General features: G+C 44.5%; 1 protein-coding gene across 1 annotated transcript in view; it reads left to right on the forward strand.

Annotated features, from left to right (window-relative positions):
* The first annotated feature begins 14,977 nt into the window (after positions 1 to 14,977).
* LOC109936064 (choline-phosphate cytidylyltransferase A) overlaps positions 14,978 to 15,406 on the forward strand; it is a 55,835-nt gene continuing 55,406 nt past the window's right edge. The window contains exon 1 of the mRNA XM_048604537.1: positions 14,978 to 15,147. Coding sequence (XP_048460494.1) covers positions 15,136 to 15,147 — 12 coding nt within the window. The 5' untranslated portion in view covers positions 14,978 to 15,135. The remainder of the gene's footprint in view (positions 15,148 to 15,406) is intronic.

Here is a 15,406-nt window from a genome sequence, read left to right on the forward strand (position 1 = left end):
TGTCTTTTTCAAACTGTGCTTTAAACAGCATAAAAAAAGTGCTTTGCCTCTGTTTCTGTCTGAAGAAAATTCAGAAACGCCTTTCTGTTTTGGAAATTAGCAGCCAGGATATGATGCTTCAGCATGACAGGCCACAGTCGGCATGCAGTCATAATTACAAATCTGACCTTGAAGAGCATGTAGCACAGATTCACCAGAATGGTACATCAGTTAGGTGAGGGTCATACAAACTCAAATTTATACAGCCAGTCCTTAGCATTTGCCTCATGCTGGCCACAGTTCCCTGAGTTTTCAGTCACAAATGGAGTGAAAAATTGTGTAATGTGTACACAAAAGAAAATTGAATAGGATGGGGAGGATATCTGGGAGTTGCAATGTAGTATGGAAGCAGGGAGTACTAACCCCAAATGTTTGGTCACAGCTGGAGGTGGGAATATGTTGAAAGCTGGTTTAACCTGCTTATCATCCTTGTTGATCAGTTTTGAAAGAAATCAATAGTAGATCAAGTCATCAACAAAAGAATGGTAGGAGAGAACTTGCCGAGAGGGTTCACATGACACTAGGTTGGGCAATTATTGAGCTGTCTATAGACTTTCTCAGCCAAGCAAAGGACACTGTACGAGTCACCATTGTGTCAGACCATCATTGTCCTGATAGAATTTGAGAATGTATTAATGTTTAAACTATCAACATTTATATTCACCAAATTCTATGAAATTGACAATTCCTATCATCTGCACTTGAAATTAAATGCAAGAATCCAGAATTTGATGTCAGTGATTCTTTGAATATCCAAGCACTGTGCTGATGAAACTTCTGCAGACAGCATTCTTCAGAAATTTCTGAACTGATGACAGCCTTCCCTTTCTGTTATAATAGTGTTCTGAAAAATGGCAAAGGCATATCTTGTTGCTGAAGTGTAACTTGGTTTTTAACAGCGCACCAGGTCGTAACTATTGATGAACAGCCTCTCTGGCCTTGTGTGAGACCTCATTGGCATTGTGTGTTGGATGTCAAGCCCTGTTATTCCCAAATTCACCATAAAAGTTTTTTTTAAAAAGTCCACAGTTTACCTGTCAGACATGGGCTAACAGAAAACAGACCAAGTTTCTGCATTTAACAAGAATGAATATTTATTACAAATAAATGGGTTTAAACCACTGGTAAATATCAATAAACTGTCAACATATAGCCCTTATAGTTAGACTCTAATCTCCTCTAACTATGCCACTGTCCCTAAACATACACACTGACAGACATGGACAGAATTTCACTTTGTACACGTGCTCTGGTATCATCCTGTCTAAAAACAGCTTCCCCCACTGCTGAACAAAGTTGCAGTGTAAACACAACTTAGAATGAGTTTTCTGAAGAAGGGTCTAGGCCCAAAACGTCAACCTTCCTGCTCCTCTGATGCTGCTTGGCCCGCTGTGTTCATCCAGCTCTACAATTTGTTATCTTATGAGTTTTAGCAACTTGATTTTGAAAAGTGTAGCAATTCCTTCCTCAATCCTTTGCTGTAAAACCATGTTTTTTTCTATTTCATTCCACATTCAAAAATACAGAAAAATAAAAGGATATCTTTTTACATGTGAAATCTAATCTCATTTATCTAAAGTCAATTTTTTACCATTTATGTTAATGAATTGATTTTAACATTTCTTTGTAAGTTGCTTATCTGTGCTTCTTGTGTCCTCCAAGTCTTTATATAATTTCCTGAAAATGTTATAAAAAGGATAATCAACAGTCTGATTTGCTGTCTGTGAGAATACCTCAATGCGTCTGCTGCTTATGCTAGTTAATGACATCACTGTTGTTGCATACCTGGTGACGTCCTTAACTTGGCATCAGAGTCAAATTAACATTTGAAAACATGAAATCCATGTTAAAGAGATCATCGATATTGGAGGTCAGCAGAGAGCACAATCATTGAACTACTGACTGCAGAATCTAACCTGGAATTTGTATCTCCATCTAAATACGTACTGAAGATTGTGCTTTTAAGCCCTGATTGAGCATCACTTTTTGTTGTCTGTGAAAAACCAATATCACAAATAAGGCAAAAAGATTTCCTTGAGAAAATCTTTTTCACTTTTCACCTTACAACCAAGACAACACTGTTCCCTCTGTATTCCTACCACAAACCTGTACAGCTTAAAGTTACTGTTGGTATCATTGAAAGAGTTAATTTGTGAAGCAACATTCATGTCCTTAGGAAGTTGATATGTACATTACAACTGACAAAGTACTTATGCAAGATACTTCTGTAATGTAGAGAAAACAGCGGTTATGTGCCCACAGCACAAACTTCCACAACAGTGATGAACAAATCTGCTTGATAAGATCAAGGGCAGAATACTGTGGATGCTGGAAATCTAAAGTAAAAACAAAAAAATGCAAAAATATTCAGGTTTAGCAGCATCTGTGGAGAGAAAAGCAGGTTGATGAGCTTTCATTAGAACTGCAATAGTTTAGAGCAAGAGCTGGGTGGGACAAGGAACAAATGGAATATCTGTGAACAGCAGGAGATTGTAAAGAGGAATTAATCTTCCAGGGACATTGGGAATAGAGATGGTGCAAACAAAGAAAGAAAAGGAGTGTCTTGAGTAGCCGGCTGCTAGCTGAAAGCGAATCTAAAAAATTAACTGAAACATGCAATGCAAAGGAAACAAAAGAAAATATGAAATTGTTGCATCCAGAAAACTGCAAAATGCCTAACTGAAAAATTAGTATTGCACAAGGGTAAAAGGGCCTGAACCCCAAAGAATTTTTTCAATGTGTCCTGGTTGTGGTATTTCAGAATTTCAGAATTGCATTAGCAGCAATGTTATCACTCTACCCTCTTCTATATGGGTCTGAAACTTGGACTACACATAGACACCACGACAAGGCCCTTGAGAATTACCATCAATGCTGTTTGAGAGGGAATCTCCGCATCAGTGGGAAGAACATTGGCGTCCTGGAAGGATTCATTCGCATTGAGGCCATAATCATCTGAAACAAGCTTCACTGAGTTGACCACATGCTTAGGATGCTGGAGTTCCAATTACCAAAACAAATATTCTTTGCCCCGTTCAAGGAAGGCACTCAAATGGGAAGAGGGCAAAGGAAGTATTTCAAAAACTCTCTGAAGGCTTCACTTAAATGCAACACTGATGTCAACATGTGGGAGACTCTTGCTCAGAAGAAACCTCCTGTATGAAGGGTCACAATTCTTTGAGAACCCCTGTTGGTAAGAGGACGTAAGAAAAAAGAACCAGCAAAAGGAACACTAGCAATTTCAAGGCTAAGGACCAATTCCAACATCCGGAAACACCTGCCAAATGGAGATACGGCTCTAGGATCAGGCTCATCAGCCATGCAAGGACCAACAGAATCCATGAACAGTGACACAGAATTTCCTAGGAGGATAATCATGTTTGTTAGCAAGTGATTCCAATGACAATCACTCCGTTATTGCCTCCCCATAAAAGAACTCAGAAGGAATTTGGCAGTGATGCAAAACATTGATATTTAATTCAATTTTATATTGAGAAATCTACCCCTCTTCCCTGATGGGTGTCTTGTTAAACTGCACAAATGTTGATCTACCATTTTTGTCCAAAGGCAATTTCCTCTCTCTTCCTCTTCCTTCTGGCATAGTTCAGCAGTCATCCAGCTCCCTCTGGCAGAAAGTGACTCAGGCTGTAAGGCCCTGAGCATACATGTGCCCTCCAGCTGGCTCAATCAAGTTTAAGTAACCACGGCTACTCAAAATGATAGCCAAGACCAGTCCATTTAGGAGCAGGAGGAAACTGCTAGCTATTCAATTCTACAAATTTATTTCCTTAAAATATTCAGGATTACTCTGAACGAGCAGCAGAAGTTGGATGTCAATCCTGGTAAACTCCCGGCCGAACCTGGAGAATAGCCTGAAATTAGGGGTATTAGTGTGAGAGCAAAGTGGAGTTTAAAGTGACAGGCCATTGAGGCTTGTGTTCAGCAAAGTGATCATCCAGTCTTTGTTTGGTCTGCCCATTGTAACGGAGGCCATATTATCAGCTCTGAAAAGAGAAAACAGGATCAATGGAAGGACAAGTGAATTGGTGCAAAAACGGAAGTTGCTGGAAAAGCTCAGCAGGTCTGGCAGCACCTGTGAAGAAAAAGTCAGAGTTAAAATTTCGGGTCCGGTGACCTTTCCTCTAAGCAAGTTCTGAGGAAGGGTCACCTGACCCAAAATGTTAACTCTGATTTTTTCAGCAACTTCTGTTTTTGCTCCTAATTTACAGCATCCACAGTTCCTTCGGTTTTTATCAAGTAAATTGTTAGTTTGTCTATTTTAGTGATATTGGTAGAGTGATCAATATTGGGCTAGCCAATTTAGGAAAACTCTCTGGCTCTACTTTGGATAGTACGAGGAGAGTTTTTATGTCTACCTAAGAGGAAAAACAAGAACTTTGTCAAATGTGTCGTCTGAAAGGCAACAACTTTGACTCCCTCGGTATTGGCCCAGAAGTGGCAGCAAGGATCAGGAATGCAGAAGTGGTGGATGAATATGTGAGGAGTCAGGCTTGTGACCCAGCCTCTGACCCTGTGTTTCCTGTAATTGATTTTGCTGCTGTATGGACCTCCAAGGTCCATGTGCGGCTGCAGATTCCAGAAGTGGACGTCATTAATCAGCTGGAACTTGCCAGCAGCTATGCAGCTGCAAGGAGATGTTGCTCTGAGTGAGCAGGTTGTATAAAGGCTGACAAACCTGCACAGTACTGAGGGAGTGCTGCACTGTCAGAGGTGACGTCTCGTGGATGAGGAATTAAATCAAGGACTATTCTGCCCCCTTAGGGTGCAAGGGAGCTAGTGTCTCAGAGAACATCTGAAACAAATTACATGAATATTCACTCAATTGCAGTTTATGGGAGTTTGCAGTGGAAAGATTAAACACCATATTTCCTACATTACAAAAGTGACTGCATTTCAAATTTTATATGTTTTTGATTTGTTTTGATTTGTTATTATTGTCACATACTGAGATACAATGAAAAGTATTGTTTTGTGTGCAATCTGGGCAAATCAAACCTTACGTAAGTACAACAGGGTAATAGAACAGAATGCAGAATGTAGTGTTACAGCTACAGAGAAGGTGCAGAGAAAGATCAACTTTAATATATGAGAGATCCGTTGAAATGTCTGAAGAAGCTATTCTTGAATCTGTTGGTATGTGTTCTCAAACTTTTGTATCTTCTATCTGATGGAAGAGGGTGGAAGAGTGTATAACCAGGGTGGGAGGGGTCTTTGATTGTGTTGGCTGCTTTCCAAGTATAGATGGAGTCAATGGATGGAAGGCTGGTTTGTATGATGGACTGCGCCACATTCACAGCTCTTTGTAATTTCTTGCAGTCTTGGGCAGAACAATTTCCATATCAAGCTGTAACACAACCACATATGATGCATCTATAAAAATTGGTAAGAGTCATTGTGGAAATGCCAAATTTCCTTAGCCTCCTGAGGAAGTAGAGGTGTTGGTGTGCTTTCCTGACCATAGCGTTGATGGGGGTGAACCGGGACAGATTGTTGTTGATATTTATTCCTAAGAATTGAAGGTCTCAACCATCTCCACCTCAGCACAATTGATACAGACAGGGGCACGTACTCCACTTCAATTACTGAAGGCAGTGATCAGCTTCTTCATTTTGCTGACATTGAGGGAGGGATTGTTGTCTTCAGGCCATGCCATTAAGTTGTCTATCTCTTTCCTGTACTCTGTCTCGTCACTATTTAAGATCCAACCCACTATGGTGGTGTCATCAGCAAACTTGCAAATAAAGTTAGAGCAGAATTTGGCATCACATTCATGAGTGAATAAGGAGTACAGTAGGGGACTGAGTACACAGCCTTGCTGGGTTCAGGGATTGATGATTATCATGGAGGAGGAGTTTTCGCTTATTCTTACTGATTGCAGTCTGTGGATCGGGAAGTTGAGGATCCAGTTGCATAGTGGGGAGCAAAGTCCTAGGTCTCAGAGTTTGGAGATGAGTTTAGTTGTAATTATGGTGTTGAAGGCAGAGCTAAAGCCAGTAAATAGGAGTTTGAAGTTATCCAGGTGTTCCAGGAATGGGATTAGGACCAGGGAGAAGGCATCTGCTGTGGACCTGTTATGATGTTGGCAAATTGTAGTGGATCAAGTCAGCCTGGGAGGCTGGAGTTGATATGTGCCATTACTAACCGTTCAAAGCACTCCATAACGATGGATGTCAGAGCCATTGGTCAGTAATCATTAAGGCATGCTGCCTGATTATTCCTTGGCACTGGGATGATAGTGGCATTCTTGAAGCTGGTGGGAACCTCAGATCGGTGTAAAGAGATGTTAAAGATGTCTGCAATACTCCCCCCAGCTGGTCCACACAGGTTCTGAGTGCTCGGTCAGGGCCTCATCCGGGCCAGTCGCTTTCGATAGGTTCACTTTCATGAAGGTTTTGAAGTGCATTTGAGTATCATTAACTTGGTACAGTCTCTAAATAAATGCAAATCTTTCTATTTTTCTTTCAATATTGTGCCATTATCAGTCTCAGTACGGCTGGGTAAAAATGCTTGTAATAAAATGCATGAGATAATTCTATAGTCAGCCCTTAATTTGTAGGGTATTGCCTACATAATAGCCTCTGTTCTTCAAAGCAACTTGCTGCATGGGAAATGTTTATGAGACATTTTCAAGACCTGATGAGATGTTATATTCATGAAAGTCTGTAATAACCTTCTACTCAAGAGTTTCAAAAGTGAATACAACCTCTCATGCTGTTTTAACCCTAGCCTAAAATGAATGGGTAGCAACTAAGAAAAAAATCCTTTAATCAGTAGGTATGTTTTGCAGTGCCTGGTAATGGCATGTACACAATGTCAAGTGGGTTTTAAGATTGCAACCTCCCAAGAAAACAGAGATTGTAATCTAACCAAACCGCAAGTGCTATAGACCAGACAGAGAAGTGGATGAATGTAACCACACAGCTGTCTAAGCTCATCCTTGTCCCTCTCCTACCATCTGACTGCCTTTACAATCATTCCCTTCATGTAGAAGGGATACTTCTGGGTCTACACTATTAGATGGACTTGAAAGCTTTAAAGAGTATGGAAGAGTTCCAAAATTGTTTCAAGGGCTGAGGGATTATTTCCAAAATGTGCTGTCTTCTCTTAGCAGCAGATTTAATAAGAGGTTTTATAATTATGAAAAGACATATTTATATAGCACTCTTCATGACCACCAGATGTTTCAAAGCACTTTAGAGACAATTAAGTACTTTTGAACTGCAGTCACTTAAATGTAATTTAGGAAGCATGGCAGCCAATTTATAAACAACAAGTTCCTACAAACAGCAACGTGATCATCTGTTCTTTAAGATACTGGTTGAAGGATAAATATTGGCTGGGACACTAGGAATAAAGCCTTGCTCTTCTTCTAAAGAGTGCTATGGTAATGCTGTGATTGATTGCCATTACTCGCACTTTGTGATATTTGTTAACCCTGCCAGTATGTTCAGAGTTAGGGTTGTTTGATGTAGTCCATAGCCACCAATCCTCATTTAACTATGCTTCATCTAGGATCTGTCCTATGATGAGTAAGAGAGAATACAGTTTCATAAAGTCTTTGCAGAAGACCGCTGTTCCATCTCCCCAACAAATCTCTGATTTTACAAATATGGGCAGGCTAGGTACTGCCCAGAATTCACTTTACTTGGACCTTGAAGAATGGTGGGTCTTATACCCGAGGACCATTATCCCTGCTTCTGATTTGTGGATAATTTCTCTGCTGGGATCTTTTTGATCTCTATATTGTTTAAAAAAGGGCACAAAACCAAGTTAGAAGAAAGGAAAATTGTGCAAGTTAACAATCTTTTCCTCCAGTTTGGAAAAAATAAATATGCAGCATTTCTACATTTTGAAGCATTTCAAAGATTTTTAAACATAAGAACACAAGAAGCAGGAGCAATATAGACCATTCAGGCCATCCAATCCGTGCCCAACATTCAATTATTTCTTGGATAATCTGCCCCAGGCTTCAGCTCCTCTTTCTTGCCAGGTCATTATAGCCCTCAACTCTCCAATACTTCAAAAAGCTACCTACCTCCTATTTAAGTACTTTCCATGATCTAGCCTCCGTTCTCTGGGGTTGAGAATTCCAGACATTCAATACCATTTGGGAGAAATTCCTTCATATTTCTGTTTTAAATTATAACCTCTTATGTGGGACCTTCTCAAGCACCTTCTGAATGTCCAAATAAACCATCCTTATCAACTCTACTAGTTACATCCTCAAAAAAAATTCCAGTTGATTTGTCAATCATAATTTCCCTTTCAGAAATCCATGCTGACTCTGTTTAATCCTGTTCCCATTTTCTAGGTCCTCTGTTATTAAATCTTTTATAATGAACTCTTGTATTTTCCACACTACTGATGATAGACTTTCTGGTCTTCAATTTCTTGTTTTCTGTTTACCTCCTCTTTTTGAAAAAGTGGGTTTACACTAGCTCGAGACAAAAAAAAACTGCAGATGCTGGAATCCAAGGTAGACAAACAGGAGGCTGGAAGAACACAGCAAGCCAGGCAGCATCTGGAAGAAAGGAGAAGTCAACATTTTGGGTATTACCCTTCTTCAGGACTGGATGTGGGGGCAGGGGGAGCTGCAGGTAAAGAGAAGGGGTGAGGGGGCAACAGAATAGTGGTGTAAGGTGGTAGATACGACCTGGTTGGTCTACTGGAGGGATGAATCTGGTTGGTGGCCAGAAGGGAGGGTCATTTGGTGGAATGTAAGGGAGGAGGTGGGGCTGGAAAGGGAGGCGGGGATGGGTGGGAAGGTTATTTGAAATTGGAGAACTTAATGTTGTGTCCTCTGGGCTGTAGGGTGCCTAGGAGGAAGATAAGGTGTTGTTCCTCAAATTTGCAATCTGAATCGCTGCGACACTGGAGAAGACCAAGGATAGACATGTCGGAGGCGGAGTGGGGGTGGGGACCGAGTTGAAATGGGCAGTGAGTGGGAGGTTAGGCTGGCCATTCTGGGCTAAAGATGCTTAGCAAAACGGTCACCTTGTCTATGTTTGGTCTCACTGATGCAGAGAAGACCACATCAGGAGCACTGGATGCAGTAGACTAGGTTGGAGGAGATGCAGGTGGAGCTCTGTCTCACTTGCAAGGACTGTTTAGGGCCATGGATGGAGGTGAGGGAGGTGGTGTGTGGGTGGGTGTTGCACCTTGTATGATTACAGTGGAAGGTACCAAGGGGCTTGGTGTGTTTGGTGGGAGGTTTGGTGCAAACTAAGGAGTGGCAAAGGGAATGGTCCTTACGGAAGGCGGAGACGGGTGGGGAGTGGAAGATATTCCGGGTGGTGGGGTCTAATTGGAGTTGGCAGAAGTGTTTGAGGATGGTACGTTGTATGCAGAGGCTGGTGGAGTGGAAATTGAGAACAAGGGGGACCCTATTTTTATTATGTTTGCGGTGTGGTTTGGAGACATGGAGTGGGGAATGGAGGAGGTGCGGTGGAGATCTGTCTAGATGACAGCGGGGCAAAAAGTATTGTTTGAAAAAGGCGGACATTCGGGATGCTTGGGAGTGGAACTTGTCAGAGCAGATGCAATGGAGACAGAGGAATTGGGAAAAGGGAATGGAGTTTTTGCAAAGTACAGGGTGGGAGAAGGTGTAGTCTAGGTAGCTATGGGAGTCTGTGGGTTTATAGCAAATCTGGTCTGTAAACTGTCGCCAGAAATTGAGACGGAGAGATCAAGAAAGGGGAGGGAGGTGTCTGAGACAGACCAAGTGAATTTGACGGTAGGGTGGAAGTTGTTAGCGAAGACGATGAACTGCTCCAGTTCACTCTGGGTGCAGGATGCTGCACCGATACAGTCACTGGTGTAACGGCGGAAGAGTTGGGAAACATTACCGGTGTAGATAGAGAAGAGGGCCTGTTCGACATAACCTACAAACAGGCAGGCGTAGCTGGGGCCCATGCGAGTGCCTGTGGCAAACCCCTGGATTTGGAAAAAGTGGGAAGAATTGAAGGAAAAATTATTGAGGGTGAGGACTAGTTCGGCGAGGCAAAGGAGGGTATTGATGGAGGGGGGGGGATCTGGATGGGTGTGTTGCAGAGGAAAATACTGAGGCCTGCAGGCTCTCCTTGTGCGGTATGGACACGTATCGGGATTGAATGTCCATAGTAAGGATGATGCGCTGAGGCCAGGCAACTGGAAGTTACCAAAGAGGTGGTGTGCGTGGTTTGTGTCTCGGATGTAGGTGGGGAGTGCCTGGACGAAGGGGGAGAGAATTGAGCCAAGGTATGAAGAGATGAGTTCGGAGGGGCAGGAGCATGTGGAGATGATGGGTCGGCCGGGGTAGTTTGGCTTGTGGATCTTGGGGAGCAGGTAGAACCGGGCAGTGCGGGGCTATGGGGAACTATAAGGCTGGAGGCGGTGGAAGGAAGGTCACCGGAAGTGATGAGGTTATGTTCAGTGGGGGAGACAGTGGCTTGATGGGCCATGGTGGGATCATGGTCAAGGGGGAGGTAGGTGTCAGAGAGTTGGCGTTCGGCCTCTGCGACATAAGGGTCCATCCTCCAAACTACCACCGCCAAACATAATAAAAATAGGGTCCCCCTTGTCCTCACTTTCAACACCAGTCTCTGCATCCAACGTATCATCCTCAAACACTTCCACCAACTCTAATTAGACCTCACTACCTGGAACATCTTCCACTCCCCAACCCTCTCTGCCTTCTGCAAGGACCATTCCCTTCACCACTCCTTCGTTCACGCCACACTCCCCGCCAACCACTCCAACCCGCCCGGTACCTTCCCCTGTAACTGTAAAAGATGCAACACCTGCCCCCACACCACCTCCATCCAGGGCCCTAAACAGACCTTTCATGTGAGACCTGCATCTCCTCCAACCTAGTCTATTGCATCCGGTGCTCCTGTTGTGGTGTTCTCTACATCAGTGAGACCAAATGTAGACTAGGTGACCGTCCTGCCGAGCATTACCACCTGGCCTGTAATGGCCAACTTAATCTCCCGGTCACTGCCCATTTCAACTCCTCATCCCACTCCCACTCCGACATATCAGTCCTCAGCCTCCTCCAGTGTCGCAGTGATTCAGAACGCAAACTTGAGGAACAACACCTTATCTTCTGCCTGGGCACTCTACAGGCCGGAGGACTCAACATTGAGTTCTCCAATTTCAAATAACCTTCCCACGCATCCCCTGGTTCCCTTTCCAGCCCCAACTCCTCCCTTCCATTCCACCATCTGACCCACCCTTCCAGCCACCAACCAGATTCAGCCCTCCCGTCGACCAACCAGGTCATACCTACTATCGGTGTCCACCTATCACCACCATTCTGTTATCTCCCTCTCTTTAACTGCAGCTCCCCCTGCCCCCACATCCAGTCCTGTAGAAGGGTAATACCTGAAACGTTGACTTCTCCTTTCCTCCAGATGCTGCCTGGCTTCCTGTATTCTTCCAGCCTGTAGTTTACATTAGCTAGCCTCTAATCCATAGGAAGTATTCTAGAACCTATAACCGGATTCTAGAAGAAGTTGGCTTTCTCACCACAACTGAAAAGGGGATTATGGAGGACCTGGTGCTCAACAGGAGGAAGAACATCCTAGAGAGAGCTATTTTGCGAGTGGTGTTTTTGAAGACGAGTTGTGAGGTCTAAGTGCTTCTGTTGAGATCAAAGTGCAAGTTTTGGTGAGCATTGGCTTTGCTGAGGAGAGCAGGCACCATTAACGTATGGCCAGATAAGTTCTTCGCTTTTAATTTGATCCAATAGTTACTAGGTGTATTAATAGCAGTTAGTGGAGTGATACGCTCCTCCTGTGAGATGTGGGAGATCAGGGAGAAGTCAAATGTCTCTGACAACTATGTCTGCAGGAAGTGTGTCCACCTGTAGCTCCTCTCAGACCACATGGATCGGTTGAAATGGCAGTTCGACACACTGAGGAGCAGGAAGGAGGCAGAAAGTTTTAGATCCAGGAGCTTCAGCAATGTGGTCACACCAAAGGTTCAACCAAATAGATGGATGACTGCCAGGTGGGGCAGGCAGTGCAAGAGTTAGGGGAGTGGCCTCTTAAGGGGAAAGCAACAGAAGCAGCCAGATCAGTGGCACCAGTCTAGGATAACCTGTTCTCTGGTTGGCTCCTCAATGTATTGATCCAGTTGGGGGCCATTTAGCTTGGTTGGTTGGACTACTGGTTTGCAAAACAGGTTGATGCCAACAGCATGGGTTCAATTCTCACACCATTTGAGGTTACCATGAAGGACTCTCCTTCTCAACCTTTCTTCTCATCCAAGTTGTGGTGACCCTGAGCTAATGAGAGAGCAGCACTATGGTCTGGTAGTACTATATGGAGACTTTACCTTGAGAACCAGAAACCCATCCAGGGTATTCACTTCTCATCCCTGTTCACCCTGTGACCACTTCTCTGGAATCCCACCTAAATTATAACAATTTATGTTTTTTTCCATCATCATTTCATCCACTTTATTGCGAATGCTCCCATGCTTTAAGACACAAGGCTTTTTTTTTAACATTTTTAGTCCTGTTTGTATTATTTTGCACTGTGGCCTTGTTTGATTCTGGCCCTTGAACTCTCTGCCTGTCACCTTTCTTGTTTCCCATATCTGTCTTTTGTATTTGCTCTTATTTCCTTATTTTCTGTCTCCCTGTGTAGGTTCCCATCCTCCTGCCCTTTTAGTTGAAATCTGTGTCAATCACACTATCAAAGACTCCCCCAAGGACATCAGTGCCGGTCACACCTAGGTACAACTTGTCCAGTTTGTACTGGTCCCATTTCCCCCCAGAACAGGTCCTAGTGTTCCAGGGATCTAAAACTCACCCTGCAAACCATCTCTCCAGACATATATTCATCTGAAATATCTGGCTATTTCTGCTCTGACCACTAGCATGTGGGGGCACTGGTAGCAATCCTGAAATCTCTACCTTTTTCAACCTTTTAACTTATTTCCTAATTCCTTCTATTCTGCTTTTAAGACGTCATCCTTTACTCACCTATGTCACTAGTGCCAATGTGTACCATAACAGATCACCCTGCTACTCTATGTCCCACAGACATTCTGCAGACCTCCCTATCCTTGCACCCGGGAGGCAACATATTATCCTGAAGTCTCGTTTGCAATCACTGAAATGTTTATCTATTCCTCTTACAATTGAATTCCCAATTACTATAGCTATCCTGCACTTACTTCTCTTCTCCCTTGTAACAGATCCAATTGTGGTGTAATGAATTTGGCTGTTGCTACTTTCCTTTGACAGGCATTCACCCTCAACAGCATCCAAAGTGGTATATCTTTTTTGTAGGGGAGTGGTCATAGGGGATTCCTGCACTGCCTGCCTAGTTTACTTTCCCTGCCTGATGGTCATCTGTTCCCTCCCTGCCTGTGAAGTCCTAGCCTGCAGAGTGACCACTTCTCCGTACATACTATTTCTAACACCCTCAGCCTCACAAATGCTCCACAGTGTCCACAGTTGTTGCTCCATCTCCCCAAACTCAGGATTCCAGGAGCAGCAACTGGGGACAGTTCATGCAAACGTTCTGGTCCTGGGCACTAGGGTTGTGCCCAAATTCCCACAAAGAGCAGGAGAAAAATACCACGTTCTTGAGCTCTCCTCCCATGTCTTACTCCTTTAAACTCTCAGATTAACCTTAAAATCAAATATTAATTACTCTTGAGTGCGTCTTCTCTGGACCTCTGCACTATTGCCATTACAAATTACAAACCAAAAATAAAGACCTTACAAACTATGTGATAAAAATAGTATAAATACTCACCCGGCCTTACTCAAGCATTCAGCCATTCCCTCTCCCCCATGTGACTTTTTAACATTCTTGCCAAACTGCTGCTCTGTGAATTTGAATTCACAGACTGAAGGAATTGGCCCTTCATACATTGCATTTTATTACTTTGCAATTAAAAACACCAGTTCGAGAAAACACATCACAAAATATGTGTCGGTGTTCTCAACTGAAGTGACCTAAGAGTCATACTGCCATAAACATCTACAGCACAGAAAAAGATCTTTCAGCCCATCAAGTCTATCTCAGTCAATATTCTGATCCCATTTCCACCACGTGGCCTATAGCTTTATAAGCCTTAGCATTGCAAGTGCACATCTAAATACTTCCAAAATGGTTTCTGCCGGTACCAACCTCACACGCAGTGCCTTCCAGATTTCCACTACCTATGGATGAAAAAATATTTCCTCATATCCCCATTAATGTTACAATTTTATACATCTCCCATGTCCCACCTCAGTCTCCTCTGCTCCAAGGAAAAGAATTGCAGTTTGTCCAATCTCTCCTCATAACTAAAACTCTCCAACCCAGGGAACATTCTGACAAAATCCCCTCTGCAGGGCAATCACATCCCTCTTATAATGTGGATTCCAGAACTGCACACAGTACTCCAGCTGTGGCATAACCAGACATTGGTGATTAGCGGTAAGTCCCTTTACCTGATACCGTGCAAGAGGCCATTCAGCCCATCCTAGCTGAGCAGGCACTTTGCAAAACGTGAGTTGAAGTCTGAACCCTAGCTTCATCATAGTGTATGCTAGGGGGGGGGGGGGGGGGGGAAGGGTGACAAGATGTTTGGAATATGAGAATTGAGAATGGGGGTGAAGGAATGGGCTGGAGGAGGAGGAGGGGCCGGTTAAAGGGGGCGTGGTAGAGGGCGGGGAATGGGCGTGACCGTGAGAAGTGGGTGTCGTTGTGGGCGTGGCCAAGGCGCGGAGCCGGTGAGGGGCGGGACATTTGTGGGCGTGGCTGGTGGTTTTGTCCAAGGTAGGCGTGGCAAAGGCGCGGAGCCGGTGAAGGGCGGGACCGTTGTGGGTGTGGTCAGGGGGCGGGGTTGGTGACCGGGTCCAATGCGGGCGTGGTCAGGGGGTGGAGCTGGTGAGTGGGCGGGTCCGCCGTGGGCGCGGACAGTAGGCGGGGCCCTCTGAGGTCGGGGCGAGCGATGCCGTGGTCTCCTGAGGCCGGAACCTTTGTTCAAGCGAGATTTCTTCCTTCCTTGCGGCGACTTTCCGTTTCCGGCCCGAGTGTCCGCCCTGAAATCAGTCCGAGTACCAAGGGTGGCGGGAGGTAGTCGGAGAGACGGATGGAGTGGCGGGTAAGCGGGGCAAGGTGATGGGGGACGGGCGAAGTTTGCTCCCCGATTGGGCAGTTCCTTACACGCTGCTGCACGGATCTCTGGGGAGTTTGATGTTTGACAACCGGTAAAATGGACCCGTCATCCTGGGGGCGGGGAACACCATCCACAGGCCAAAGGTCTTCAGAGCAACTGCTCCCATTCCCGATTCCTACCCCTATCAATGGTGTACTGAGGGAGCCCCGCGCTGTCGGGGGGTCAGTGCCGAGGGAGCCCCGCG

This window comes from Rhincodon typus, chromosome 13 (assembly GCF_021869965.1).
Source record: "Rhincodon typus isolate 14 chromosome 13, sRhiTyp1.1, whole genome shotgun sequence".
Taxonomy (NCBI): domain Eukaryota; kingdom Metazoa; phylum Chordata; class Chondrichthyes; order Orectolobiformes; family Rhincodontidae; genus Rhincodon; species Rhincodon typus.